The sequence below is a fragment of the Lacerta agilis genome, chromosome 1, assembly GCF_009819535.1.
Source record: "Lacerta agilis isolate rLacAgi1 chromosome 1, rLacAgi1.pri, whole genome shotgun sequence".
Classification (NCBI taxonomy): Eukaryota; Metazoa; Chordata; class Lepidosauria; order Squamata; family Lacertidae; genus Lacerta; species Lacerta agilis.
This window is the reverse complement of record NC_046312.1, coordinates 124,073,091-124,100,864: the sequence shown is the minus strand read 5'-3', so window position 1 is coordinate 124,100,864 and position 27,774 is coordinate 124,073,091. Positions and strand designations below refer to the sequence as shown.

General features: G+C 45.6%; 1 protein-coding gene and 1 long non-coding RNA gene across 2 annotated transcripts in view; one reads left to right on the top strand and one right to left on the bottom strand.

Moving 5' to 3' along the window:
* The window catches only part of LOC117058601, a 52,328-nt gene extending 39,987 nt beyond the window's left edge, over positions 1-12,341 (top strand). The window contains exons 3-4 of the long non-coding RNA XR_004427866.1: positions 1,991-2,110; positions 12,298-12,341. This is a non-coding gene — a long non-coding RNA (uncharacterized LOC117058601). The remainder of the gene's footprint in view (positions 1-1,990; positions 2,111-12,297) is intronic.
* On the bottom strand, positions 48-27,774 carry LOC117058593 (cytochrome P450 20A1). The gene is made up of 13 exons (XM_033169841.1): positions 27,656-27,774; positions 26,351-26,400; positions 24,656-24,822; positions 19,540-19,685; positions 18,092-18,259; positions 16,277-16,355; positions 13,141-13,256; positions 11,598-11,652; positions 9,807-9,927; positions 8,743-8,854; positions 7,248-7,312; positions 1,690-1,779; positions 48-434 (listed from the first exon to the last, which is right to left on the bottom strand). Exons 1-13 carry the CDS (start codon positions 27,725-27,727, stop codon positions 284-286), a joined length of 1,392 nt encoding a protein of 463 aa, XP_033025732.1. The 5' UTR covers positions 27,728-27,774; the 3' UTR covers positions 48-283.

The following is a 27,774-nucleotide window of genomic DNA, read 5'->3' as shown; positions in this document are numbered from 1 at the left end:
GGAAATTCGCCAAAATCTAGACTTCTGAAATGGATTGCTATACGTCCGGATTTCCCCCGACATTTCAGCGATTGCTGCCCAGACGCTGCTTCCAACTGCCATATTCCGGTTATGTCTGGGAAATTCTGGACATACGGCAGCCCTAGCTTAGGCCATTTCCATTAAAGTAGAGGGGAAGTCTTTTAGGCCAAGAATGGCTAAAAATTATTACAGTGAGATAACGGAAGACGGCAGATGTTCACCAATAGGATTCTTCTCTTGAAATACAACTCCACGGCTCGCCTCAGTTTCTCTTGGATATGGTTATCCAGGCCTCCTCCTTCGGCGAGGTGACCAGCTCATATTTGGTATCCACGACTTGACCTTCTACAGCATGCAAGTGGAGTTTCCTCACGATCACGGTCAGCAGGATTGTAGCTACCGTGTAGGCAAATCTGCGTAACCAGAGGGGAGGAGAAGGCAAATAAGAAAAAAGCAGAGGCTTGGATCCTCCAAAATGCCTCTCTGGAGTGTGGAACCCTGAGGGAGGGCAGGGAATGTCCCCAAATGGATTTGGGGCAATTCTCCTGGCGCCCCATCCCACACTGCTGAGTAGGTACCTGTTAGTTTGCATTTCATTAGTACAGAAAGCATTGATCTGATGTGTAGAGAGCTTTCCTATTCTAATTAATTCAAGAAGGTTCTGGAAGCTTCTCTGTGTGAAAGAAGCAGAAGGCTCCTGATGTTTGGGTTATTCCTTCAGAGAAGCAGAGTACAGCTGACTTAAACTGTTATCTCTTCTGTCAAGGTCATGCTGACTATAAAAATAGGCAAGAAGGAGCCTGGGTTTCACTTTTCTCTTTCAAACTCTTTTGCTTCTAGTGTGGTGTTCTGTACATAGTACAGTCGTACCTCTGGTTAAGTACTTAATTCGTTCCGGAGGTCCGTTCTTCACCTGAAACTGTTCTTAACCTGAAGCACCACTTTAGCTAATGGGGCCTCCTGCTGCTGCTGCGCTGCCAGAGCACAATTTCTGTTCTTATCCTGAAGCAAAGTTCTTAACCTGAAGCGTTATTTCTGGGTTAGCAGAGTCTGTAACCTGAAGCGTATGTAACCTGAAGCGTATGTAACCCAAGGTACCACTGTATGCTTAACATTTGAGTTTTAGACTTATTATAAGTTCTTGTAAGTTTAAGTTAAGTCTGCAGAAGTTTCTTATGGACTGTGCCAATCCTGAATGTATTGGAGTTGTGACCATTATCATATTGCCTTCAGTAGCAGTAAAGCTCTGCTGGATGAAATATTAATTGCCTCTCTTTTTTGGGAATCCTGCAACGTGTTTTAAGATTTTACTCTAACTATATGTTGGAATCTGCTCTGGATCAATATTGAGTAGAATTTCATGACAGTACACACACACCCCCAAAAAAACAACCCTCCGGAGAGAGCCTTCTTTTGCAGGGCCCAGTCACTCCAGAGGCGAGGGAGAGAGTAAGAAAGAGGAGTGGACAGAAACATTCCCTTCCATCTTATCTCTAGGATCAGAGCAAGAACAAGCGACGGAGGAGGTCACACAATCCATTACGCAGAATGACCTGAAGAAAATGCTACCCAAAAGGCCCCCCTCTCTCTCTCTTGCTGCCTCACTCCTCATAGAAACAGAGGTGCTCTGTTCTTGCTCCCCCCCCCCAAATATATATATATGCTCACCTCAGTTCAGGGCATTCCTGGCTCCCTGAGAAACCCAGAAGGGAGAAGTTTTTCATGGCAGAGTCGTCACTGAATCTATCTGGATCAAATCTACAAGAGAAAGGAGGAACAAAAATACTGTAAGGGTCAGAAACCTCCCTGACCCCACCAAAAATAGGTCTGCAACAATGCCAGAAAAGTACAAAATACACAGGTTCCCAGTGTCTGTGTGCCTGAACCCATTTTTCCCTCGATTCTCTACTGCTTGCTCAAAAGCCCTGCAATCTTAATTTCTCTGCTCTCCTTTCTTCTTTCCTTGCAGCCTGCCTGCTGGCCTGCATGGTGCTTCCTCCCAATTTCTCTCAACCCAGCCGGTCTGCGAACAAGTACCTGTGCAGAAGCTGATGATTCATTAGAATGAAAAGCTTGCTCCACCCATCGGGTCAGTGGGTTTTTGGTTTGTTTACTTTTTAAAAGCAATTATACAGCCTAGTCTAAATTAACATCAAGATTGCCATCATCGAGGGATTGACAAGGCGGTTAATATAATTCGATATATGAATGATTGGTATTTAGTGATTGTATTATAATTTGGTGTTGTTGTAATGAGGCTGTTATTGGATGGTAATTGAAAATTAAGATGATGGCAGGCTGTTTATTTCCAAAGAAAAAAGGGAAAGGGGTGGGGAGTGTTCACCGCAGAAAATAATATTGAGTAGAGGCTGTGTTGCAGCACATGTGCTATTTTGCGTGCATGGTATTTCTCTGGGTGTGAAAAGAGTTATTTATTTATTATTCTTCAAACCTTCAGCTGTTTGAGTGTTGCACCCTTTTCTTAAAAGCCAGCTGAGATTGGCAGTGAAACAGCAAATTCAGCTCATAATTGCTGAATTCCCTACTGCCAACTTTTTAAAAGCCAACCTAGAGACAATCAGAGACAATTAGTAGCTGCCATATAGGGAAGAAAATTCTTTTTTTTTCCCTTTTCCTTTTTTTGCTTTTTGGGTCTGGCACAAGCTACTTTCAGGACCAGGCCTAGGCAGCAAGATTTGTGGGGGACGACAGAGTCTCCCTGTCAGTGTTGCTTCCACTTCCCATACTCCTGCCCCCCCACCCATCATTTCTTTCATCCCACTGACATCATCACCACATCCTTGCCATATAGCTCTCAGCCAAGTGCCCTCATTCCCCCCCACGGCTTGCACGCTGCAGTAACTGACAGCAAGCTCCAGCTGAAAACCAATTTTTGTCCAATTTGGAAGGTGCCAGCGGAGCACACACACAAGATCCCATGCTCAGTCTCTGGTGCCCACCGTTGAAAAGTATCTCTGGGACCAGGACTCGGATAGAAGATTTGCAATTTTAAAAGTTAGCAGAAAGAGGAACTCTTTGATTTAAAAAAAATAAAGGCACTTGCACCTGAAAAGAGTTTGGAACACTGGGTATAAAATGGGTCGATGATGATGCATAATGGAGATTCATTTTTTAAAAAAAATGCTGCTGCCTGTCAAAATAGTAACAGGCCGAGGACTGCCAGGGAGGGCATAAAAAGGCAAGGGGTGTAAACTTTTAAAAAAGGAGGCGTTGTATGTTCATTGTCATGAACAAATTGGGGAGGGGGCGGTTCAACACAACCCCCGTTCACATTTTAAACACCGAAGGGGCTGCGGGGCAACATGGTGCCACTAAAAGCAGTCACAGCCCCGCTGAATGCACAGATTGTGGGGATAGCCGGCGCCTATCGGGCACCAGCTATGGGGCAGCCTGCGGATGAGACGACCGGTAATTCCGGAGCCCACTCACACCGCACCGTGAAGAAAGGGATCCGCTGGCTGCAATCTGAGGGTTGAATCTGTGAGTTCGTGATGAGTTTGCCTCGTGGGTGTCTGCAAGCGTCTGTCTGGTCCAAAAAGGTTCCGAAGAGGAAAACTAAGCTAAAAGGTGGCCAAAACCAAACGGCCAAATAAAAGACTTTAAAGTACAAACGAAAATGAAATAAAACAACTAAGACTGCAGTTGGATGGAAGAAGCCTACCGCTGCCCTGCGTGGTGGTTTCGGTTTCACTTTCCTTGCCACGCAACAGAGATCTTTCTGGGCTTGTCTCGCGCTTTCTTCCAACCCCACAAACAGGGAGCGGCTGGTATTTATTAGGAGAACAATCAACGTCATAATCAACGCAATAACCAATTACAGTTCTGTTGCTGCCCTAAAAAAGGCGGGAAGAAGATTAACTGACCATTGCTTAATTCAAAAGTTGGAGCCACTTTTCTCCGCGGAGGGATCCCAGCAGTGAGTCGCCTGCTGGATCCCACTGCTACCTTACCTTCCAGGGCGGAAGGACACAGGAAAAATAAATACAAACAATTACAAATAAACATAAATGACCACAGGTGCAAGCGCACCTGCAAAGTATATTCCCACAACAGATGGCATGGCTGCCGGGCACTATCGGCAGCAGAGGTTTCCCCAGTTCCTGCCAGCCTCCATCTCCACCTGCCTACAATGGGCAACACTTTCTGTTGGCTTCAGGACAAAACTGGGGGTGGACTGCCCACAGATGGGAGACCTCTTCTGTATAGCCGGGTTGTGATTACCGGTTCACCTTCCAGCCTCTAGGCGAAGCACCGGGCAAATGTATTCTCCCCTTGCTTTCTAAATCCCCTTTATGGCAGGTGTGGCCCTTCAGATGAGTTACAGTTCCCACCAGCCCCAGAAAGAATGGCCCATGGTGAAGGAAGATGGGAGTTGTAGTTCAGCAACATGCAATGGCAATAGCTCAGTGGGTAGAGCACGAGATTGTTTATCGCAGGGTTGCAGGTTCGAGTCCCACAATGGGCAGAAAAGTCACGCATGGCAGGGGGCTGGGCTGTGGGACCCTCGTGATCCCTTCCAACTCTGTTTGGAACGAACATCTGGAGGGCCACAGGTTCCCCACAGCTGCCATAAAGGGAATTTAGGAAGCAAGCGGAGAGTAACTTTGCACAGGTCACACCTATGCATGCACATGCACAAACACACAACCCATTCCCCCTCCGCTGCTCACATTGCCCTAATGACAAGTGTTTTATGAGGAACGTGTCTGTTTCAACATCAGTTGCAGAACACTGAAGAGCCCAAGGCAGAAAATCCAGACAGCATTTCCGTGGCTGACAATTTTGTTTAGTCGTAGATCCGACAGGCTGCAGACATTTTAACAATTCAGTCGTACCTTGGTTGTCGAACGGAATACATTCCAGAAGTCCGTTTGACTTCCGAAAACGTTCGAAAACCAAGGCACAGCTTCTGATTGGCTGCAGGAGCTTCCTGCACTCAACTTGAAGCCGTGGAAGCCACATCAGATGTTCGGCTTCCAAAAACAGTCCACAAAACAGAACATTCTCCTCCAGGTTTGCGGCATTCAGGAGCCAAAATGTTCGAGTCACAAGGCGTTTGAAAACCAAGGTATGACTGTACTCCAGTATCCAACACCTAGCCATTTTTTACTTTTCACCCTTCCCCAGCCCCAAGAGAAGAGTGTGGCAGCCATTTTTTAAAAGGGACAAGACTTGCGCTTCCAGTTCTTCCTATGGAACTCCTGGAGACTGTATCAGCACCTACGATTCTTATTGGCCGTGTTGCTCATCTGCTTCCTTTTTCCATGAGGAAAGCTATGGCTTCCGGAGAAAGAACAGGGGCCCTTAGACTGAATTTATTTCTTCAAATTAAGCTCTACTGTGTTTCCTCCCTGAACTGAAATCAGTAAGCAACCCCAGAGCCACGGTGCCCAAACTATTAAAAGTTGCCATCTGGAGGCCAAAGAGAGCTAGAGCAGTTCCTGTCATGCTGCAGACATCAAAATCTGAAGCCAAGAATCAATAAAAAAAGAGTCTGGAAATAATGAGGTAGAACCTCCATTTCCTTAAAAACAGAAACCCATGATTGATGTTTCCTCCTCCAAACCACAGATTTCATTCTCCTCCTCACAGCGACCTGTTTTTAAAAAGAAAATCCTGCACACAGCATTTGCCACAGAAGGTCATGAACATTCAGAAAAGGAAGTTATTGATTTAAAAAAAAATGCCACCAAAAGCATTTTGCAAGAACACATTTGCAGTTATATAAAGCCCCGAGTTTGAAAGCAAGAGTGCAAATCCGTCTTAACAAAGGGGATTTTCGCCTCACCCATGATGTTTAATTAGGTTCAAAAAAATATATAGAACTGAACTGCACGTTCAGAGCCATCACCTGGGACTGTACAGTATCAGGGAAAAATAAATGTTTGATTCTCCCGCACTTCTAAAACCTCCCGTCTGTTAAAAAGGAAGGCATCGAGGAGAGATCTTCCGCAATACAGCTGTAAGCTATTTCCAGAGCATCAAGCTTATGGCAAGAGGCTATTTCACCTCTTGCCATCCCATACAAGCAGCACAACAGACCGGTTGTCGGTTCATTTCCGGGCCCAATTCAAGGTGTTCACGTTACTGTTTAAAGTCCTAAATGGCTTAGGCTCCGGATACCTGAAAGACTGCCTCCTTCCCTACAGACGACAGGCAAACCTGTATCAGGAATTTTTTTAATGTCCTAACGTTTTACCATTTTTTATGTAAGCTGCCCAGAGTGGCTGGGAAAAACCCAACCAGATGGGCAGGGTATAAATAATAAAATTATTATTATTATTATTATTATTATTATTATTATTACATATTCCCTTGACTGCTATGGCTCAGTTGGCTAGAGCGTGGTGCCAATAATGCCAAGGTTGCAGGTTCAATCCCCATATGGGACAACTGCATATTCCTACACTGCAGGGGGTTGGACTAGATGACCCACAGGGTCCCTTAAAACTCTACGATTCTATCGCAGAATCGTAGAGTTGGAAGGCACCGCGAGGGACATCTAGACCAACCCCCTGCAATGCAGGAAACATTTGCCCAGTATGTGTCTCAAACCAACAACCCTGATTTTAAGAGTCTCATTCTCTACCAACTGAGCTATCCTGGGAAGGTAGGTCAAGAGAAGACTTCTTTTCCCACATGCTATTTTTCCATGCACAGGGCTTAAAAAAACAACAACAACCGACTGGGGAGAATTCCAACATGCAGTCCTCCCCCTTGCCTCTAACATTGTACAGTACAGCTGAAGGAGAGTCTCCACCCCCATCGTTCAGCCCAGTCACTGAGGTCCAGCTCCAAGGGCCTTCTGGCAGTTCCCTCACTGCGAGAAGCAAAGTTACAGGGAACCAGACAGAGGGCCTTCTTGGTAGTGGCGCCTGCCCTGTGGAACATCAGATGTCAAGGAAATAAATAACTATCTGACTTTTAGAAGACATCTGTAAAAATAGGCAAGATGGAGCCCTTTTTAGGAAAGCTTTTAATATTTAATGAATTACTGTATTTTAATATTTTGCTGGAGGCCACCCAGAGTGTCTAGGGAAACCCAGCCAGATGGGCGGGGTATGAATAAATGAATGAATGAATAAATAAATAAATAAATAAATAAATAAATATTATTACAGCCCAACCATCCATTTAGAAACACGTGGCAAAATCAGCTGGAAGGGGAAAGACAGAAACGGATAAAGTTACTTGTGTTTCCATACTTATAGGGCAACGGCCAGGCCGAGCTGTCATGTAACACCACACCGAGCGCGTACAGCACGAGAGTCTGAAACGAAATGAAAAATGCATCACTTTAGCCAGGTCAGATGACACACCACATTTGCCGAACACAAACTGCACACCCTAGCAGACCACTGCGGGTTTTGCAGAGGGATTCCGTACCTCTCAAGAGGCCTTTCTCCCAAGCAAACTGGTACAGGATGTAAACTGAATAAGCTTTATTCATGCAAAATCCAACCACCTTGCAGAATGAATTTGAAGTGAACCAATCTAATTTCCAGTTGTTAAATCTGAAAGGAGTGTTTTGGGGTTTGTTTGTTTTTTGCTAGCGAAAGCAGACATCTGCTAGGAAGCCAGCAATAAGACACTGTTGTTTAGGGGGGAAGGGTGTATTTAAATGAAGGAATGCAAAAAAAAAACCCAAAAAACACCCAGGCCCTGCAGGCTTCATTTTGCTTTATGAATGAAAATAAGATAGATAGATAGATAGATAGAAACTTCTAGGCAAGCTGATTAAAACAAGACTGATAGAAGACGCCTTATTCTAGTTTGTCTTTCAGATTGGCTCATTTGAGCCTTCCGTTCAGATGCGAGGAATGGTTTGAAGTTCTCTGCTAAAGCGGACATCAGGATGCAATCCTGAGCACGCTTGCCTAGAGAAAAGTTGGGTCTGGCTCCAAACAAGCACGGCTTGGGCTCGGGCAGGATGAGCGAGGACGGGAATGTACCATTTAAATGAAGCTAGTAACCATAGCTTGGGTGATACAGGAAACCAAGGTTACTTAAGGAGATTTCCTTTTTAATCTTGGGCAAAAGTCTCGGTGATCTGATAGCGTGGCTTACTGGAAAAAGAACGCCCTGGTTTCTTATCCTCGTGCATAAACCTCTACCTAAGCATTCCTATAATAAAAACAAAATATTATCTTTCATCCAGAGGAAAGGGAGAGTTTTAAAAAACTTTTTTTAAAAAAAAATTCTATTAAGGCTTATAGAGGAAAAATACAAAACTTAGTATCTTTTCCCTTTTTTGAACCAAACTTAGACTTTGATCTAGATACAATAAAAACATAAAGGGGGGGAGAGAAATAGAGAAAGAGAAAGAAAGAAAGAAAGAAAGAAAGAAAGAAAGAAAGAGGTTAAAAGAGAAAGATTGAAAAATAAGATTCAGAAAGTAAAGAACTTCTGATTCTTCCTATGTCTGCTATATAAAAACCAATATTCGCTTCATCCAATCCAAAATAATAATAATAATAATAATAATAATAATAATAATAATAATAATAATTTATTTGTACCCTGCCCAACAAATCCACTTTCTATGAGCAAACATTATTTTCAGTCCTCAAATCTAAATATCATTATTTCTTTTTTCATGCAAAACGTCTCTGAGAGGTTTCCAACCTTTAACAAATGTTAACAATGACTTAACAATGATTAAAGGAAAGGGGGGCTTTGAGAACTGGCTTACAGTCCTACCTCTTTGGGAATAATATGCTGGTCCACACTGCCCTCCAGCTCTTGCAGCCGAGCCGCAATTGGTGTCAGTTTTGATGTCCTCACAGTCTCACACAGAACCTGCCGGCAATATCTGCAAACAGAGAAACCCATTGCAAGCCTTTCGTGTGAAGCAAGAAAAAGGCAACAACAACAATGAACACCCCATCCGACACACTTCTTCAGACTCCTGAGGCAGGCTTCTTAGATTCTGTAAGGGCAAGAATCAAAACCAAGGGCTTCAAGTTAAGTTACAGCACAACTTGTAGCAGGATCAACCCATTAGCGTACAAATTGCATTTCAACCGGCCAGAACGCGGGCGCAAAACGTTCCCAAATTGCTAACTATGCTTTGAAGAAAAGAAGTGCAGATTCTGATGTGGGGCTCACGTACTCCACACACACACACACGGTTCATTCAGTTCCACCTCTGGTTCCATGGATTTGCTTAAAAATCAGGGCCTAATGTTACCAGATTGCCTCGTTACCAGGGTTTGGAAACCCACTTCAGTTCTGGTTTGTGTTGACCATGGTTATATCAGAGCTAAAACAGAACGTAGAAAGGAGGAGGGAAATTGGCGTAAGAGAGAGTAAAAGAAGGAGCGCAGTGTCGGTCTGGAATGACCGGCTTCTTGAGCGTTCATCCTGATTTGTTTGCATAAAACTCGTGGGGAGGTTGTGAGGCCTTCATTCAGATTTGTTTGTATAGAGGCTATATGACGACACTGCATCAAGCCAGCTGCAATCCAAATTCGCCTGGGACTTTTCCTGTCACTTTCCTTACTGCAAGAAGTCAGGTGTCTACTTGGAAGTAGGTCTGCTGCACACAAGCGCCGAATCGTCTTTAATTGCACAAGCTGAATTTGCCCGCGTGAGATTCCTACACGCCAAATCGCAACAGCGTGGAAGAGGCCCAGGAGTATGCGGTACAATCCTGCTCTCAAAACTGGTTAGGCTATCAGGAAAGTTGTAGCTGTTGAGTCCCAAGCACAGCCATAAAACACACACACACACACACACACACACACACACAACCAAGCGAATACCTGAGCTGCTCAATTTTCACAGGTGTAACTGGACCTTTTCCAAGAACTTGGTCCATCTCCTTGTAAAGCTTCTCCTGAATTTCTTTTGAGGTAGTCAAGAAATAAACCGCCCAGGTGCATACTGATTTAAAAAAAAGAAAAAAGAGTATACATCAGAAGACGAGAGGATATGTGAATTCAGCAATTTCTTACAGTTCCTGTACGGTAGCTAAAAAAAGAATGAAAAAAACGCAGAATGTAAAGATCAGATCATACGAAGCAGTGCTACCCACAAAGAGGAAACAGCTGTTCTGAGGAAATTAAAATATACGCTTGCAAAAACCAGAAGGACATTTCAAAAGAGTAACGAGTTCTTTTGAAGTAAGGCTGCTTCTTAGCAATTATGGAGTGCTTTCTCCTAAGTGCGCCACGTGTAAGAGTCAGCCAGCGCTATAACCACCCTGTAAAAGTAGACAATTATTATTATTATTATTATTATTATTATTATTATTATTATTATTATTCCCACATTGCAGGTGGAGGCCAGGGAGACAGTAGCTTGCTGAAAGCTATCCAGTGAGTTTAAAGCAGAGCCCAGATTTAGATGATAGACTTCTAGCCCGTAACCCCTATGCCAGAATAGCTTTTGAAGGAGCTAGAAATCTCTAGAGCAGGGATATGGATCCATCCCGCAGGCTAGCCATTTCGACAGGCGGGTGGGAGACTGCCTACCCGTCAATCAACTGACATCACTATGGTGTCAGCGACCAATTTTTCCTTTGCAGCATGGCAAACCACGCTTTTGGGGGGGGAAACCCAAGCCAAGCGAGACTTAATGTTTCCACCTATCTGCCAATCGGCAGCAACTTCAAGCCTGTAGAACATGGGTAGGCAAACTAAGGCCCGGGGGCTGGATGCAGCCCAATCGCCTTCTAAATCCGGCCTGCGGACGGTTCGGGAATCAGCGTGTTTTTACATGAGTAGAATGTGTCCTTTTATTTAAAATGCATCTCTGGGTTATTTGTGGGGCACAGGAATTTGTTCTCCCCCCCCCAAAAAAAAAAATCTCACCCCTACTCAAGCCGCCTCAACTAAGTGAAACCTGATTCTGATAGAATGACCAAATCATATTCTGTCCTTCGTCAGGGCTCAGTATGTGGGGATTTCCCATTTTATCTTTGGGACAACTCTACTAGGTAGGTTAGCCTGGAAAGGCAATGGCCCAAGGTCATCCATTTTAATTAATTAAATTTCTGTATCATCTGTACCATCTGCAAGGATCACAGGGCAGTTGGCAATATTAAGCTTCATGGCTGAGCGGTGATTTGAACCCAAGACTTCCTAGTCCCAATTCACCAGCCATAGTATGTTGCAAGAACTGGACATGGAGGAAGGGTTTAATTTCCTTCTTGGGCACAAATCACCCCATGTACTTTATAAGATAAGCCCACAGGTGCAGGGTCAGCCAAGCCAGTTGCTATGGCAATGGCCCCGTGCCGTCTGTGTTGTGTCTTGAATTGCTGGATCAACAGAAATATTTGTATATATCTGTATCTGCAAAGCCGACAAGCTGTATGCCTATATCAATGTCTGGAACTGTATTACTGAAGCTTTATCTTCTGGGCGCAACTTCTGCTACATGGGTCTCACTTCAGAGTCCCAACATAATACACTCTTTGCTGTTGCTCACCTATAACTAGGCTTGGTCCTATGGGCAACTTTCTATATTTCCATTGGCCTACGACCTTGAAGACTAAAATCTATTGTGTCTTGAGTTCCACAATGCTTTCTGTTCCGTTTTGTGATACTTACACTTAGCTGTGATTATGGACCCCGCCAGCGAGAATATCATTGTGTCTTCCAAAATCTAGGAAACAAAGTCTGGTTCAGGGAGACGGAATCAGTACATGGTAAAAATTGTCACCGTCCCATCAAAAATCTTGGCTGAGGGGACAAACAATAAAATAGCAGGATCTGAGTAATTGCTCTATTTATTAATAGTCTAAATAACAAGTTTGTTTAGAATATGTAAAAAAAATAACAATATTAGTACCTGGAATTAATTCTATACTTGGTTAATTACAGATATAGCAGGAAAAACTTGGGAACAGAAGGAATGACATATTCTGAGTAGAAAAAATGTGCAACATCATGCAAACATTCAAAAACCTACACAGACACACAAAGAGCCCTCATATTTGTGCATCACTGTGTTCAATAGGGTGTACAGAGGTACCTTAGTTCTCAAACACCTTGGTTCTCAAACGCTGAAAACCTAGAAGTAAGTGTTCCGGTTTTCGAACGTTTTTCAGAAGCTGAACGTCCAATGTGGCTGCCGGCTATTGTTTCCGGGGCACCTGCACCAATCGGAAGCTGCACCTTGGTTTTCGAACATTTCAGAAGTCAAATAGACTTCCGGAACGGATTCAGTTTGGTGCTTTTGTTTTTGCTATTTATTTAGCATTCTTGTTTTTGAGGCTTTTTCGGTTAATTTGTTTTTGTGACTGTGCAGAACCTAGTTCAGCTGCTGATCGATTGTGTGACTGCGGAAATGGATAAAAAAGCCCCCCATCCAAACAGCGACTATCATCAGTGCAGGTAAGAAAAAATAATAATTATTTATTTTATAGTACAGTACATTGTTTATTGCTTTCATTTTATGGATGAATGGTCTCGTTAGACACCGCATTTTTTGCTCCATAAGACGCACCCATTTTTTAAAGGAAGAAAACAAGGGAAAAAAATCTGACTCAAACCTGGCGGCAGCGACTGCAGAGGAGGAGAAAGCAGCTTTTGGGCTGCACGTTCCTCCTCCACAGCCGCCGCCAGAGGGGGAGAACCGCTAGCTTCGCGCACAGCGCCTTCAGGGCCTCTGGTCTCGCCCCCCACCTCTTGTCACGTTCAGCGAGAGGTGGTGGGTGGCAGGACCAGCGGGCCGGAAGAGCTCCTTTCAGGCCACTGGTTCCGCCTCTTGCCATGTTCAGCGAGAGGCGACGGCGGGCAGCGGAGGATATGCTGCTTGTTCCTACCCGCCTCTCACAAAAGCCTGCTTTTGCAAACGGAGGAGGCAGGGAGGAACGAGCAGCATCTCCGCTGCCCGCCACCCGCCAAAGCCTGCTGCTACAAACGCTTCTCCCGGGACGAAAGCCAAAGGAGCACTCAAATAGAAATATATATATTTAAAGCCTCAAGGTTGCGAAAGGAGAAAACCCTCCCCCCGCCCCTCTCTCGGATGAAGATTAAAATCGGGAGAAACAATGCAGGCAATTAAATTAATCAAACCCAGCAGAATGCAATTAGCAGCGGGTCTAGCGGGACTTCTGTTAATGGTTAATTACAGCACAGATGTAGATACCTGCTTGTCGCTCAGGTTCGCCTGCAGTAAAGAGTCTATGAAGATGTCTCGGCTGAGGTTCTTCCCCTGTCGCTCTTTTATGACTTTCTTCAAGACCAACTCCATCTCCACCAGAGCTTCGGGCACAGGAAAACAAAACGGTTCTTTCATTAGCCGGCAGAGGACATTGTCTCAGAGATCCCTCTCCCTTGTGAAGGCTGCTTCACGCATTACAGATCAGGCGTGGGCAACCTTTGGACCTCCAAATGTTGAAGAACGACAACTCCCATCATTCCTGGCCATTCCCCGGTGCTGATGGGAGTTGGAGCTCAGCAGCATCCGAAGGACCAACGGTTCCCTGCAGCTGCTGTAGATTAAATGAGCAGCTTGAAAGCAGCTCTGCAGATCTATTTTTCCAAAGCCCTCTTCACTGTGGAACAGAACCTACGGCCTCCAACCCAAAACATCATTAAATGGGTGCATCTTCTCAAAGGGGAGCCTACAGAGCCATATGCATGTACACGGAGGCGGAAAATGAGGCAATAGTGTGGGGAAATGGCTTTGCAGAACCAAAGTCTCAGCTTATCAAAGACTTATTAGATACAAATATAAAAGTATTCTCAAAAATGTACAAACTGTTGTTGAAACTGAAGAGGAATCTGTGAAGTCGAGCATGATTAAGCGGGCACGAGACGCGGGTCACAATATCGATTATGAATTATGGGGAAAGCCGTGGAAAATAAATATGAATTTTATGGTATGTTATACGAAGAAAGAAAACACGAGGAAAACGGCCCACGGATGGTATTCAACACCCACCAGATGGGCAAAAATGTCTAAAAAAGAAAAAAGGGTATATGCTGGAAGTGTAATGAAAATGAGGGGATTTTTTTTCCCCATGTGGTGGTCCTGTAAAATCATTAAGGAATATTGGGAAACGATATATAATGAATTAGAAAAAAATACTTAAAAAAAACTTTCCCCCCCAAACACCTGAGATTTTCCTCTTGGGGATGGTAACAACAGAGGTCCCCCAAAACCAAGAGTTTATTACTAAAGTTGTAGCTCGGGTTACGTACTTAATTGGTTCCGGGTCACTGTATGTAACCTGAAACGTACGTAACCCAAAAAATACGCTTTGCGCATGCGCGAAGGGCGCAGAACGCTTCTGCACATGCGCAGACCGCACAGAATGCTTCTGCGCATGTGTGGATCATGCGTAGCGGGTTACACTTCCGGGTTACGGGAGTTCGTAACCCAAAAAGTATGCAACCCGAAGCGTACGTAACCCAAGGTACGACTGTATATGCCACCACCACAGCTAGAACCATATTGGCACAAAGGTGCAGAACAAGTCTAGTACCCACTTAAGGAAGAATGGCAGTGTAAAATGCTTGAATATGCTGAACTGGTTGGTCTGACGAACAGGATAAGAGAAAACAAGGATAAGGAATATAAGGAATGGACAATGTTTATTGCATATTTTAAGAACCAGTACAGACAAAACATAGCTTAGCAGGCCTTGATCCAGCAAAGTTGAAATAGATAAGAGTATTTAATAGATAACAAACTGGATGATTAAAAAGGTGTGGATTACGCAGAGCAGTAGAAAAGCAAAGGAACCAGGAAAAGAGTGGAAGGCAAGTCATATGATATATGTATACATGCTGTATTTGGTACGAAGTTGTAAGTGGGACAGGGGGGGATTAAATATGCTCTGTTTTCCTGTTTTTTGAAAATTCAATAATAATATAAAAGCATGGACAAGCTGGGAAAGGAAAAGAAGCACTTCTTACGCCCCAAAGCAAACAATGAATAAATCTGTAATTGTCTTTCTACGCTTCCTCCCATACAAGGCAGTTGAATACTGAGCCACAACATTCCTGAAGTTACAAACCACTCTAAGTCTAGGTACAGTATTTTTAGCCACCATCCATCTCGGACTCTGAAGAGGTGGAATCTGAGCTAAGCACATGCCCTTCGCATGCAGCTCCTGCACCGTTAATGTCCCCTTTGGGGAGGGCTGCAGAGAGCGCATTGTCAAGAGAGCTCAGCATCACTTTCCCGGCACGTACATGCAGGCGTGGTTTATTGCTTACTGTGCCCTTTTGAAAAGTAAATGTGTGTGTGTGTGTGAGAGAGAGAGAGAGAGAGAGTGAGAAAGAGAGAGAGAGAGAGAGAGAAAATAATAATACCAGGGATCTTGTTGCTAGACAAACGCTCCCATCATCCCTGATTTATAGAGGGATTTATAGAGGTTGGGGGTTCAACAACATACAGTCGTACCTTGGTTCTCGAACGTAATCCATTCCAGAAGTCCGTTCAACTTCCGAAATGTTCGAAAACCAAGGCGCAGCTTCCGATTGGATGCAAGAGCTTCAAGCCGAAGCCACGTCAGACATCCGGCTTCCGGAAAATGTTTGAAAACCAGAACACTTACTTCCGGGTTTTTGGCATTCGGGAGCCAAGGTGTTAAAGAACCAAGGTACCCTGTACTGTGGGTCACACGTTAGCCACTCTCGGGCGTCACTAAACCAATAACCGGAGTCTCTCCACTGCCTACAAATACGAAAAGTACCGCACAGTATGTGCCCAGTTTATTTCAAAGTGTAAAGGCCTTTGGCTGTGCGCAATCCACTTAATGGGCACGAGGATTTGGGGAGTGGGGAGATGAATGAAGAGAGGGATTCTCGGGCATCGGACTGGTTCAAGAACCACATGTTCTTAGCTGCGTGTACTTCACCTCGGTAAGGCAGACAATAATAGCTGCATTGGGCAACACACTACCAGCAAAGGACAGCATCGAGTATTTGAATTTTTATGTCCTGCCTTATTCAATTTGCCAGAGGCTGTACTACGGTAGATTGCCGGAGCAATACCTCCAGGGCTCCTGGAAGTTCTGCTTGAAACCAAACCACCCTTTTCTTTCTTTCTTTCTGAAAACAGTTAAAAGAGAACCAAATCCAAGGCAGCGGTCTGAAGACATTCTGATTTGAAGGCCTATTGATCTGAAGACATTCTGAGCATATCCTGTGAAACAGGCAAGCGGACCTAATTACTTCACACACAAAAAGAAAATGCGATTTTGCAGGCTGGACGCGATTGTCGCATCCACACATGCAGGGCTAATGCACGGACCCCCCGAGATGAAACTCACCGTCTTCATACAGCTTTTTTCTAGTCATGCTTTTGTCAAGTGACCCATCCAAGAAGCCCTTTCCAATTTCTGACCAGATCTGGAACAAGTGCAGATGAATCGCATTATCTTTCCAAGTCTTATTCAGCATCTTGTCTTAAATCAGTCTCCCCAGAAACGTAAAAAATTAGAGCTTTAGTTCTATGATTGTAATAAGAGACTGGCTCTCATTGGCCCGAATCCTAAAATAAAACGTACGGAATTTCACAGAATAAAAGGTTTCCATCTTCTCCCCGACCACATTGTTCAGCAAGAACTCCTCATTTTCTTTAGCTATGGTTTCTGGGGGAAGGGGTGCTTTTTTTGCAGGTAACTGCAGGGTTGGGGTAGGAAACTTTTCTTCCACGAACTTCCCTAAGTCAACTGACCTTCGGATCCAAGCCAACACGCATTAGTACATAAGTATGTTAAATTGAACGTTTGAATATTTGAGCAGAAATATATAGAAGAACCGGCTTTAGAAGTTTAAGGTCAGTTATAATGGTGCAGAAGAAATTTTTGATGTGATAGATTTATTTGTATAAGACGGTTTTAAGATATAGAGTATAAGTTAAGATGTATATTGGTTTAAGTGAATTTAAAGAGCATTAAGATATTGAGTATAAGTTAATGGGAAAAGAAATGAAGCTACCTAAAGAGTATATATGTTTTTGAAGACAGAGGAGGGACCAGGGGAAGTCCCCTTTAAGAAGTATAAAATAAGTTGAGAAACAAAGATAGGTATTTGATAAGGTTTGTATAAGTTTTCTATTTGGCATGTTATTGTTGTGTTTCATATTGTTGATTGTGTACTATGTTTTTTTGTGTTTATGTATGTTTAATGTTGTTTCTGTTTTGTTTTATGATAAAATAATAAAAAATCTTAAAAAAAAAAGCCAACACGCATTAGGTATAGATTGACGACCACTCCATTAGAGCTGTATTTCCAAGGAGGAAGGCTTACGCAGCAGCAGCAGCTACTGGCACAGCTGAAGGTAAGGCTCCATTAATAGAAAGTGGGTGGATCAATCCCTCGGGATAAATCACACCAAATGGTCCAAAAGAGCGCTGCTGAAACAGAGCCAGGATGCACCTTCCAACAAATGATCGGCTACAGAACTAAGCGATACAGGACTTGGGATCATGGTGACAGAAATTATAACTGGTTCTCAAACGCCTTTGGACTCAAACAACTTGGAAACCAAATAGGAAATTCTTTCCAGTAGCACCTTAGAGACCAACTGAGTTTGTTCTTGGTATGAGCTTTCGTGTGCATGCCACACTTCTTCAGATACACTGGAACGGAAGTCACCAGATCCTTAAATATAGTGAGGGAGTGGGGAGGGGTATTACTCAGTGGGAATGGGTGATCAGCTGATAGGTGTGGAAAACCTGTTGACGACTCTTAACGGCTGCAATTAGTCTTGCAGGGAAAGGCAAGGGGTGAGATGGCTAAAGATAGCTTGGTTATAACAAACATGAAAAACTTAAATCCTTATTTCCTGATGAATAGCCTTTGGACTATACTGTAACTTAAATAGACAACTATCTTTTGAAAGATTTTTCCTCCAAAAGCATTTTATTTTAAAAATCCGATTTGAAATTTTTAAAAATCCGATTTAAATTTTTAAAAATCCGATTGTTTTTGTTTTTTTAATCAGCAATTTTTATCCACTCTGGCCTAAACTGTTTTAGGCTAAATCTGCCCGGGAATCAATAAGTGCAGGGACTACAAGACAAACAGAAGCAAGAAATTGAGAAATAACATTTCTTTCTCTCCCCCTTCCAGACGCTTACCGCATCGTGGTTCTTACGGAACCGGATCACTTCCTGGTCATCCTCGAACCTGCCGCCCATTGCGGCTTGTGTGACGGCCTTCATCGAAAAGCCAAGCATGTGCTGACTGAGTGGCACATGTTGAGATTCGGGGAAGGACAGCCATTTTGCAAGAAGCTCTTCTGACAGCTTGAAGAAAAGAAGAGAGACCCTGCGTCAAACCCATTGCTTTGCCCCCCAAGTTACTTCGAGAACGAACTAAGGTAAAGGAAGCATTTGTTACTTGTCTTGTCCTGACGGCTATCGATATTTCATTTCGCTTTTAATTTGTAGACCGCCTTTCTATATTAACGACACACGAGGCAGTTTGCAAGCTGAAGAAACAAGGAAGATCGCACCCCTTCTAACAATCTGATCCAATACAAAAAACGCCGTAATATAATCAGAACTTAAGAATAAACAGCTTGCGTATATCAAATAAAGCAATATTCAACCATCCATTAGAACATAACAGCACACCAGAAAATTACCGTATTTTTCACTCCATAGGCCACACCGGACCATAGGGCGCACCTCATTTTTAGAGGAGGAAACAAGGAGGGGGGATATTTTTCTGGTTTTCCTCCTCTAAAAGCCCTGTTTTTTTGAGGATCAGCTAAAAGTTTTGCAGCTTTTTTGCAAAGGGAAAAGCCCTGTTTTTTTTTGAGGATCAGCTAAAAGTTTTGCAGCTCCTTTTCCAAAGGGGGAAAAGCAAAGAGGAAAAGCCCCATTTTTATGGGGTTCAACTCACATTTCTGCAGCTTCTAAAGGAAAGGGAGCCTTTTCTACAGTTTCCAGACAGATAATCTAATCAGCCAGTCACATGTCGCTGGGGAAACAAACAACCTCCCTCTGCAGCACATTCAACAAAGGAGGGCGGGGCTGAAAGGCACCCGGGGACTCTTATCTCTCTCCCGATCTCTTGCTGATCAGCTGCTGAGTGGGGTCCTTTCAACACCCCCCTTTCTCTTTGTAAAATAAAAAGCATGATTTTCTTTTGGCCCCTGGGCAATTCAGCTCCAGGGACCACCATTCGCTCCATAAGACGCACAGATATTTCCCTTACTTTTCTGGAGGAAAAAAGTGTGTCTTATGGAGCGAAAAATACGGTAAACACCAGCAAATAATAATTAAGGAGAAATTCACTCTTAACAATTACAGTAAATAATTTCTAAACTGTAGTCGATAAAAATAATAGCAACTCAGCAGTGCATAAAATAGCACAATACCAACTGAGAAGCAAAGACACACAACTCGGCTACAGTTTAGAAATTATGGCAGTGTAACAACAGTATTAGGAAAGCACTCTAATAACTTGGCATCTCGTTACGTCAACCACCCTGCCGGTGCCTCGAAAGGGACTTGGCTTGCTCCGACAGACACCCACCCACCCACATTGCTACCAAGCAACGCAGTGAGCCCCAATTCACCTTCTGAATGGCTGGGAAGTTGCTCTGCAGAGACTTGGTCACCCCGTTTTCATACAGTTTCTTCCTCAAGCAGCTCTCGCCGGCATCTCCGCCCAGGCCGGACTGGTACCGCAACAAGGACTTCAGCATCGTTTCAAAGGGATCCGCTGGGCAGAGGGAGAGAAAATGCGAAATCCAATAGAAATCCCCAATACGACGTCCCCAAAAAGAGCAATATTCCATGACGCGTGGGTCTGTCAAAGCATTTAACGGGGAGCAGTTCCTACTTCTCTCGCTTCCTTGCCAAAAAAATTAGCAGGGCAGAGTTTGCACCTACCAATGCTCCTCGTATGGCAAATCGTGGTGGCCGACGCGGTGCCCTTAATATGTTGCTAAACTGCAACTCCCATCATCCCACTCCAATGGCCATGGGCGTAGCCAAGGGGAGGGCAGGGAGGGGCAGCTGCCACCCCCCCCCAAAAAATCAATAAAAATCAATACATAGTTAACTGAGGTTCTGCCCCCCCACCAACAAAAATGCTGGCTACACCCATGCCAAAGGCCATGTTGTTTAGGGCTGATGGGAAGACCCCACATTAGATATCCCTGGAATAGATTTCATAAAATCATAGAGTTGGAAGAGACCACAAGGGCCATCCAGTCCAACCCCCTGCCAAGCAGGAAACACCATCAAAGCATTCCTGACAGATGGCTGTCAAGCCTCCGCTTAAGGACCTCCAAAGAAGGAGACTCCACCACACTCCTTGGTAGCAAATTCCACTGTCGAACAGCTCTCACTGTCAGGAAGTTCTTCCTAATGTTTAGGTGGAATCTTCTTTCTTGTAGTTTGAATCCATTGCCCCGTGTCCGCTTCTCTGGAGCAGCAGAAAACAACCTTTCACCCTCCTCTATACGACATCCTTTTATATATTTGAACATGGCTATCATATCACCCCTTAACCTTCTCTTCTCCAGGCTAAACATACCCAACTCCCTAAGCCGTTCCTCATAAGGCATCGTTTCCAGGCCTTTGACCATTTTGGTTGCCCTCCTCTGGACACGTTCCAGCTTGTCAGTATCCTTCTTGAACTGTGGTGCCCAGAACTGGACACAGTATTCCAGGTGAGGTCTGACCGGAGCAGAATATAGTGGTACTATTACCTCCCTTGATCTAGACGCTATACTCCTATTGATGCAGCCCAGAATTGCATTGGCTTTTATGGATGACTAACCTTTCCTGCAACAAGGTGCCTTCCATACAATTCTAGCCCTGCCCTCCATTTTAGTTTCCAGCAGACACTTTGACAAGACCACCAAGGTGGTCCTCTTTGAGTGAGTTTTTCCAATCATGGTAAATAAATTAGAAGCCAGCAGAGCAGTTAGGAGCGCTGCGGCAGAATCCACTTATTATGCAAGCCGCTTTGCTGGCCGACAATATCCCCTGCCCAGCACTGCCAAAAACTCCGAGCCATCTGCCGTTCAATTCAATTAGCAAAAAAAACGCAGCTGGCACTCTCCGCAGAGACCCCTCCTTGCCATATTCCCGGGTTTTTGCCGCACGTAAAAGGCACCTCCGCGTTATTACGACCGTGGCGGGAAACACCAGAGGGAACGCACCAAGGAACGTGTGCGGAAGCATTCCAAAATGCTCGTATGCATGCGTCTCACACACATATTTATTATTCGGTCACAGACCAGCATAAACAAGATATTTGCATTTATAAAAACAATGTAAAAATATATGTTTAAATGGGTGCTCATTACATGATAAGGGCATATTCAACATATCCAGCCCGACTTAAACCATGTCCTTAAAATCATTGATTAAACATAGATATAACTAATAAAATTTAGACTCGGGTATCGGTTCTATGAGATAGGCTACTAAAATATAGATCCAACAATATTTTAGGCCACTATTTAAAGTTGATTTACATCACAGACCATCTTTCGACGTATATCTATCAAGCCTGCACAGAATCTGGCAACAGCGTAAGTGATTTCTGGGCTTTCATCCTGTAATAGCATGCGTCTGCCGTGGATAACAGTGTGCCCCCCGAAAAGGTCTCCATAAATATCCTGTCAAAAATCAAATCCTAAATGCACAAGGGGCTGTTTGCTATTCCCTTTCAGGTTCTGTCCACACCAGCTCAGCCATTCCGACATTGAACCACCCCCCTCCCCAATGAACATTTTATTGGTGCCCAGACTAGGCAACCCACCCTCTGCCACGTTCTGAAGAGGAAAGGTGCAAAAAGCTTCTGTTTGCAAGCAAGCATGGCAGCTGATGTTGGTGCCTTTTCTCCCCATTCATGCGGGAAGAGGCACGCCCCCACCCATTTTGTGGTCTGGCATCTCTTTCCGTCCTTTTAGATGTGGCAGCCATTTGTCGTTATGCCGCACAGACACCATGGCAGCCATTTTATTAATGGCGCCCACTGCACTCTCTCCAAATCTGAAACGGGCCCCCTGTCGTCGTCAGGTATTTTGTGTTTCCACCTTGTGTTTTCATGTTGCAAACCTTAATGAAGGCCGGTATGCAAATTTAATAAGTAACAACCACCACCGTAACCCTGGGGGTGCTTGTCAGAAATGCATATTGCAATATGCGGGAAACTGCTCTTACGGAGCTTAAAACTATTTCTGTTTGAACCAAGGCCGGAATTATATTACTTTTGACTGAAAAAGCATGACAGCAAAAACAAAACAATATAGACCGAGAGTCCCAAGAAGAATGTTTCGTGTTATGTCACTAATTTATTGTAATTCTTGTGTCTTCAAATATCCAGTCTCCCTTGCATAGCCACTCAGGTGAAACTTGAAAAATTAGAATATCGTGGAAAGGTTCATTTCTTTCAGTAATTCAGCTTAAAAGGCGAAACTAATATATGAGATAGACTCATGACATGCAAAGTGAGCCTTTATTTTATATAATTGTGATGATTACGGCGTACAGCTGATGAGAACCCCAAATTAACAATATCAACTTTGGGGTTTTCATCAGCTGTACGCCATAATCATCACAATTATATCAAGCAAAGGCTTGACATATCTCACTTTGCATGTCATGAGTCTATCTCATATATTAAACTCCAGTAGCTAATGAAAACAATTGCTTACATAAATGGACTTTTCCACGATATTCTGATTTTTTGAGTTTCACCTGTATTATTATTATTATTATTATTATTATTATTATTATTATTTATTGAATTTATACCCAGAGGTCTCGGGGAAGTTATAGTGCCATGCATTCCACATCTGACTTATTTCCCTTTCATACTCCTGCGAGGGGCAACAACAGCACCAAGGTCACCTCTCGGTGGGCGTCTTGGTTGGGCAAGGACTGAACTCCACGCCATACCAACCCGAACACATGCCTTTCCGCACTTAATTTCTCGCATTAGATTTCACAGCTCCCAATTTAATCCTCACAACGATCCTGCGAGGTAGGTTAGGCAGAAGAGGCACCCATTGGTCCAAGGTTCACGGCGGCTTGAACACCACACCACTCGGCTGTGCCAAATTCAGCGGGATATAATGGATTCGCAGAAGCCGCCTCGGCTTCTGTTTGATGCCTGGGATGTCCTGCTTTCGATGCCTCTGGCGGTTCCCTCCCTGCGAGTCGTGAAGCTACAGGGAACCGAGCACAGGGCCTTCTCGGTAGTGGCACCCTCCCTGTGGAACGCCCTCCCATCAGATGTCAAGGAGATAAACAACTATATGACTTTTAGAAGACATCTGAAGGCAGCCCTGCAGGGGCGTCGCTAGGGGGGTGCGGTGGGGGCGGTATGCCCCGAGTGGCAGGTGTGACAAGCGGCGGCCCCTCCCGCCACTCCCCACGCAACGCTGGTCACCCTGGGAGCAGCAGCGCTGCACGGACGGGGTGCTCCCTCGGCCGTGCGCTGTTGCTCCCGGGGCGACGGAGCAAGCGGCGGCGCATGGGGGTGACAAGCGGCAGCCCCTCCCGCCATTCCCAAGCGCTGCCGCTCCGTCACCCCAGGAGCAACAGCGCATGGCCGAGGGAGCACCCCGTCCGTGCAGCGCTGCTGCTCCCAGGGTGACCGGCAGCGTGGGGAGTGGCAGGAGGGGCCGGCGCTTGTCACCCCCACGCGCTGCCGCTCGCTCAGTCGCCCCGGGAGCAGCAGAGTCGGACCGCCGCTTCCACAGCCTCCTTTTGAGCCGCAGGGCTTAAAAGCGGGCTCTTCGGCTTAAAAGCGGGCTGCAGAAGCGGCGGCGGCACTCCCGGAAACGCCCCGTTGGCAGGGCATCGTGACATCACATCGAAACGCCCCGGGGGCGGGGCAACGTGACGTCCTTTGCCGCCCCGGGTGCCGCGGAGCCTAGCTCCGCCACTGCAGCCCTGTTCAGGGAAGCTTTTTAATGGTTGATGCTTTACTGTGTTGCTGAGAGCCGCTCAGAGTGACTGGGGCAACCCAGCCAGAAGAGTGGCATAATAATAAAATAATAACAACAGCAGCAGCAGCAGCAACAACAACAATAGGCAGAAGCCTGGGGACCCACACAGAAGCACCCCCAAATGCTGCACAGCGGGTTTAACACTTTTTTTAAAAGTGAGCCCAGTAATATGTACGACCATCCAAAGATCCCTTAAGGCCATGAAGTGGGCTGCTTTGGTTAGGAGTTGGGTGTCCAGCTGTCCAGAAACCATTTTTAAGTGTTACTAAACACGTGCCTAACAACGGTTTAAAAAAAATAAAATTCACCTCCAAGCTATCTCTTTGGCAAGCAGGCTTGCCCAAGGAATCCTGTAACCTACATTTGCACCTGAAAGGAAAAGGTGCCAGCGGAGACTTGGTTAAATACCACGCTCCTCTAAGGCAAGGAGCTTTCGGAAAAAGCATCAGGAGAAATTTTAAATAGTTGTTGGAGTCGAGTAAACTGCAGCCTCGGCGTCGAACATCTCTTCTGCTCGGCTGCAAAGCAGCAATGTTGCCCCACCAAATTTCAGCAGGGGAGACTGGAGCAAGTTTCTAGCGTCTCCCTCTCTCACACACACGCAGAGATCACTTTGAGCTCTTGCACTACGAAGCGAGCGAAGCTTATCCCACAATAAATGCAGTCATTTCTGCGATTCAAACCCAACTCGTATTTTTGTAAACAAGAGCACACTCACACGTCTTGTTGGGGTTGATGTGCTGCTTCAAGAGATCCACAGACCCGAGACTAATCACAAGACGCCGTCCAAACCAGAAAGAGACTACGGGGCCGTATTTCTCGTGGAGGTTCACCTGGAACTCATGCAGGCTACCGCTAGTGATGATATCTGGGAGGTTTCCATCTCTGGAACGAAGAAAGGACAAAGATGACCGCCGGGTGGTAGGGCAACTGAATTTTACTCCACTGAAATTAATGAACAGCTTGGTCGATTACTTTCAGTTGAATATCACCCGTACAATTTGCTATCAAAATTCTGAACGTGCAAAGATATAGGGGGTCCCATTAGAACCCTCCACTGCCCAAGTCGGCATTGTTGTCTGTGCCACAGACACCTTGGCTGTGGCAGACATGTTGCAGTTGCGAGACAAACCTATGGCACTTGAAGACCTGCTGGAGTTTCCTGTGCTCCACCCAGAGATTTCCACTTCTGAATGCTCCTGGTGTGCAGGAACAGGAGAGGTGTTGTGCAATGGACAGCAGAAAGAGCCACTAGACACAGCAAGGAGTATGCTTTGCTGCCAATGGGGTGCCCAGGGATGCGACGGCCCTCATGAACCCTTGGGCAAGAGTAGTAGTAGTACTAGTAATAACAATAATAATTTATTTATACCCCACCCATCTGGCTGGGTTTCCCCAGCCACTCTGGGTGGCTTCTAACAAAATATTAAAAATACAACAAAACATTAAAACATTAAAAACTTCCCTAAACAGGGCTGCCTTCAGATGCCTTCTAAAAGTCAGATAGTTGTTTCTTTCCTTGACATCTGATGGGAGGGCGCTCCACAGGGCGGGCGCCACTACCAAGAAGGCCCTCTGCTTGGTTCCCTGTAACCTCACTTCTCCCAGTAAGGGAACGGCCAGAAGGCCCTCGGAGCTGGACTTCAATGTCCAGGCTAAATGATGGGGGTGGAGACACTCCTTCGGAGCTGGACCTCTGTGTCTGGGCTGAATGATGGGGGTGGAGACGCTCCTTCAGATATACTGGTCCAAGGCCAGTTAGGGCTTTAAAGGTCAGCACCAACCCTTTGAATTGTGCTCAGAAACGTACTGGGAGCCAATGTAGGTATTTCAGGACCGGTGTTATATGGTCCTGGCGGCTGCTCCCAGTCTCCAGTCTAGCTGCTGCATTCTGGATTAATTGCAGTTTCCGGGTCACCTTCAAAGGTAGCCCCACGTAGAGTGTGTTGCAGTAATCCTAGCAGGAGATAACCAGAGCATGCACCACTCTAGCGAGACAGTCTGCGGCAGGGAGGGTCTCAGCCTGCGTACCAGATGGAGCTGGTAGACAGCTGCCCTGGACACAGAATTGACCTGCGCCTCCATGTTCAGCTGTGAGTCCAAAATGACTCCCAGGCTGCGCACCTGGTCCTTCAGAGATACAGATGCCCCGTAGGAACTGTCCCCATCAGCAGTTCCCAAGAAAGACCAAAACGTACCCCGTTTGTGCACAAAAATATTACTCCTCTGTGCATGGAGGGGAAATGATTCGTGACCTTGATCCAAGGTGGAGAATCTGCAGCTTGCCAAGTGTTGCTGGACTCCAACTCCCATCAGCCTTGATCAGCATGCCCAATGGTCAGGGATGATGTGAGTAGCACAGCAACATCTTTTCCCGTCGCTGCCCCAATCGAACATGTAAGAAGCTACTTACTTTTCATCCGTCGGAGTCATCCCTGGGATACCTGAAGCCTGTCTGGAAGACTAAGGAAGAAAAGCAGCAATAATCATAAACCACAACCCACGGTTGGCGGAATTAAGCCACGTAAATGGAGGCTTGAACAGAACATCAAGATTACGTGCTGCACATTAGTACAGGTGTACTAAGCGAGACCATTATAAAGCAACACTGGATATCTAAAAGTACCGGCATTTCCCCGCCCCCCAAGCCTGAAATGCTCAAAGGGCAGAAAGACAGATCAACTCAAGATATCAAACAGCAGCACACCCCCAGGGGTCTGAGGCAGCAGTCTTTCCTGACCCAACCCCGAAAATACCAGGTATTGAAAGTGGGACCCTTTGTATGTGAAACGTGATCCGAGTTTGGAGCAGGACAACCCCTGCCACTTGGAGTAGCACTGGCTTGCTAGGAAGATGGTGGGCTCCGCCACGAAGGGCTGTGATCCTTAACACACTGGCTAGGGAGCAGGCCCCCTTGCATCCAACCTCTGAATAAACAGCTATTAAGACCGTGTTGTCAGCCAGCAAACTTGCATACCTGTAGTAAGTGGAAAGCCCCACCGACTTCAGCGAGGGCCTTACTCCCGCTAAACATGCAGAACATCAGGTCGCACACCTGCAGCCATGGCTCATAGCCAAGGATAAACTACCTACTGGAAAGCTGCTCCTGAAGTTTATCCCCCTCCTTCTTGAAAGGACCACCTGTGGTTTCTGCCCTGCTCTCCTGGAAAGCAAGAGGAGTCACGGCTGCATGTGTACACACCACTACAGAATTTCGGGTCTCCGTCTGTTTTTGAGGGACTACAACTCCCATCATCCTTAGCAACAGCGGTCAGGGACGATGGGAACTGCAGCCCCAAGTTTGCAAAGCGCCTTTAAAGCGTGGATTCTGGGTCCCGTAGTCTGTTCAGAGTTGCTGGAGAACTGGAATTTCTCAAGTGCGACGGGCGGCCAGAATCGTTGGAGGGGAAGAACTTCGGACTTACTTCCGAGTAGCCCAACTCCCTGCAATGCAGGAATCTCCGCTGGAGCAACCTCTGCTTTAAAAACAAAAACCTTACCTCCGGTACAGGCTCACACCTGGAACTAAGTGCCACTAAACCCAACAACGGGACCCCCTCCCCAGGAAAGACCTAGCATTAGCGCTGCGGGGGATGCGCCGCCCGCTTCCGCGCTGGCACTTTCTCCCGGCGCCCCAAGATTCTAGAACCCGCTTCTCCCCTTTGATCTCCCAGCGCGCGGTGGGGGTGGCGGGGGTGAGAGGCGTGCAGCCTTTTACCGGGTAGAGGTAAAGCACGGCCCCCACCAGGACCAGCAGGAAAGTGACGGCGAAGATAGCAAAGTCCAGCATGGCAGCGCGGGGAGAGGAGCAGCCCTTCCTTCCTACCCCCGGCCCGA

What these genes read in the sequence shown, in the direction of transcription:
- LOC117058593 (XM_033169841.1), bottom strand. Translation starts at nt 27,727, where the DNA reads ATGCTGGACTTTGCTATCTTCGCCGTCACTTTCCTGCTGGTCCTGGTG. An exon ending in TCCGTAAGAACCACGATGCG is followed by an intron (nt 16,356 to 18,091) that starts GTAAGCGTCTGG and finishes CACTTGTTCCAG; the next exon opens with ATCTGGTCAGAAATTGGAAA. An exon ending in CAGGAATGCCCTGAACTGAG is followed by an intron (nt 435 to 1,689) that starts GTGAGCATATAT and finishes CTGGTTACGCAG; the next exon opens with ATTTGCCTACACGGTAGCTA.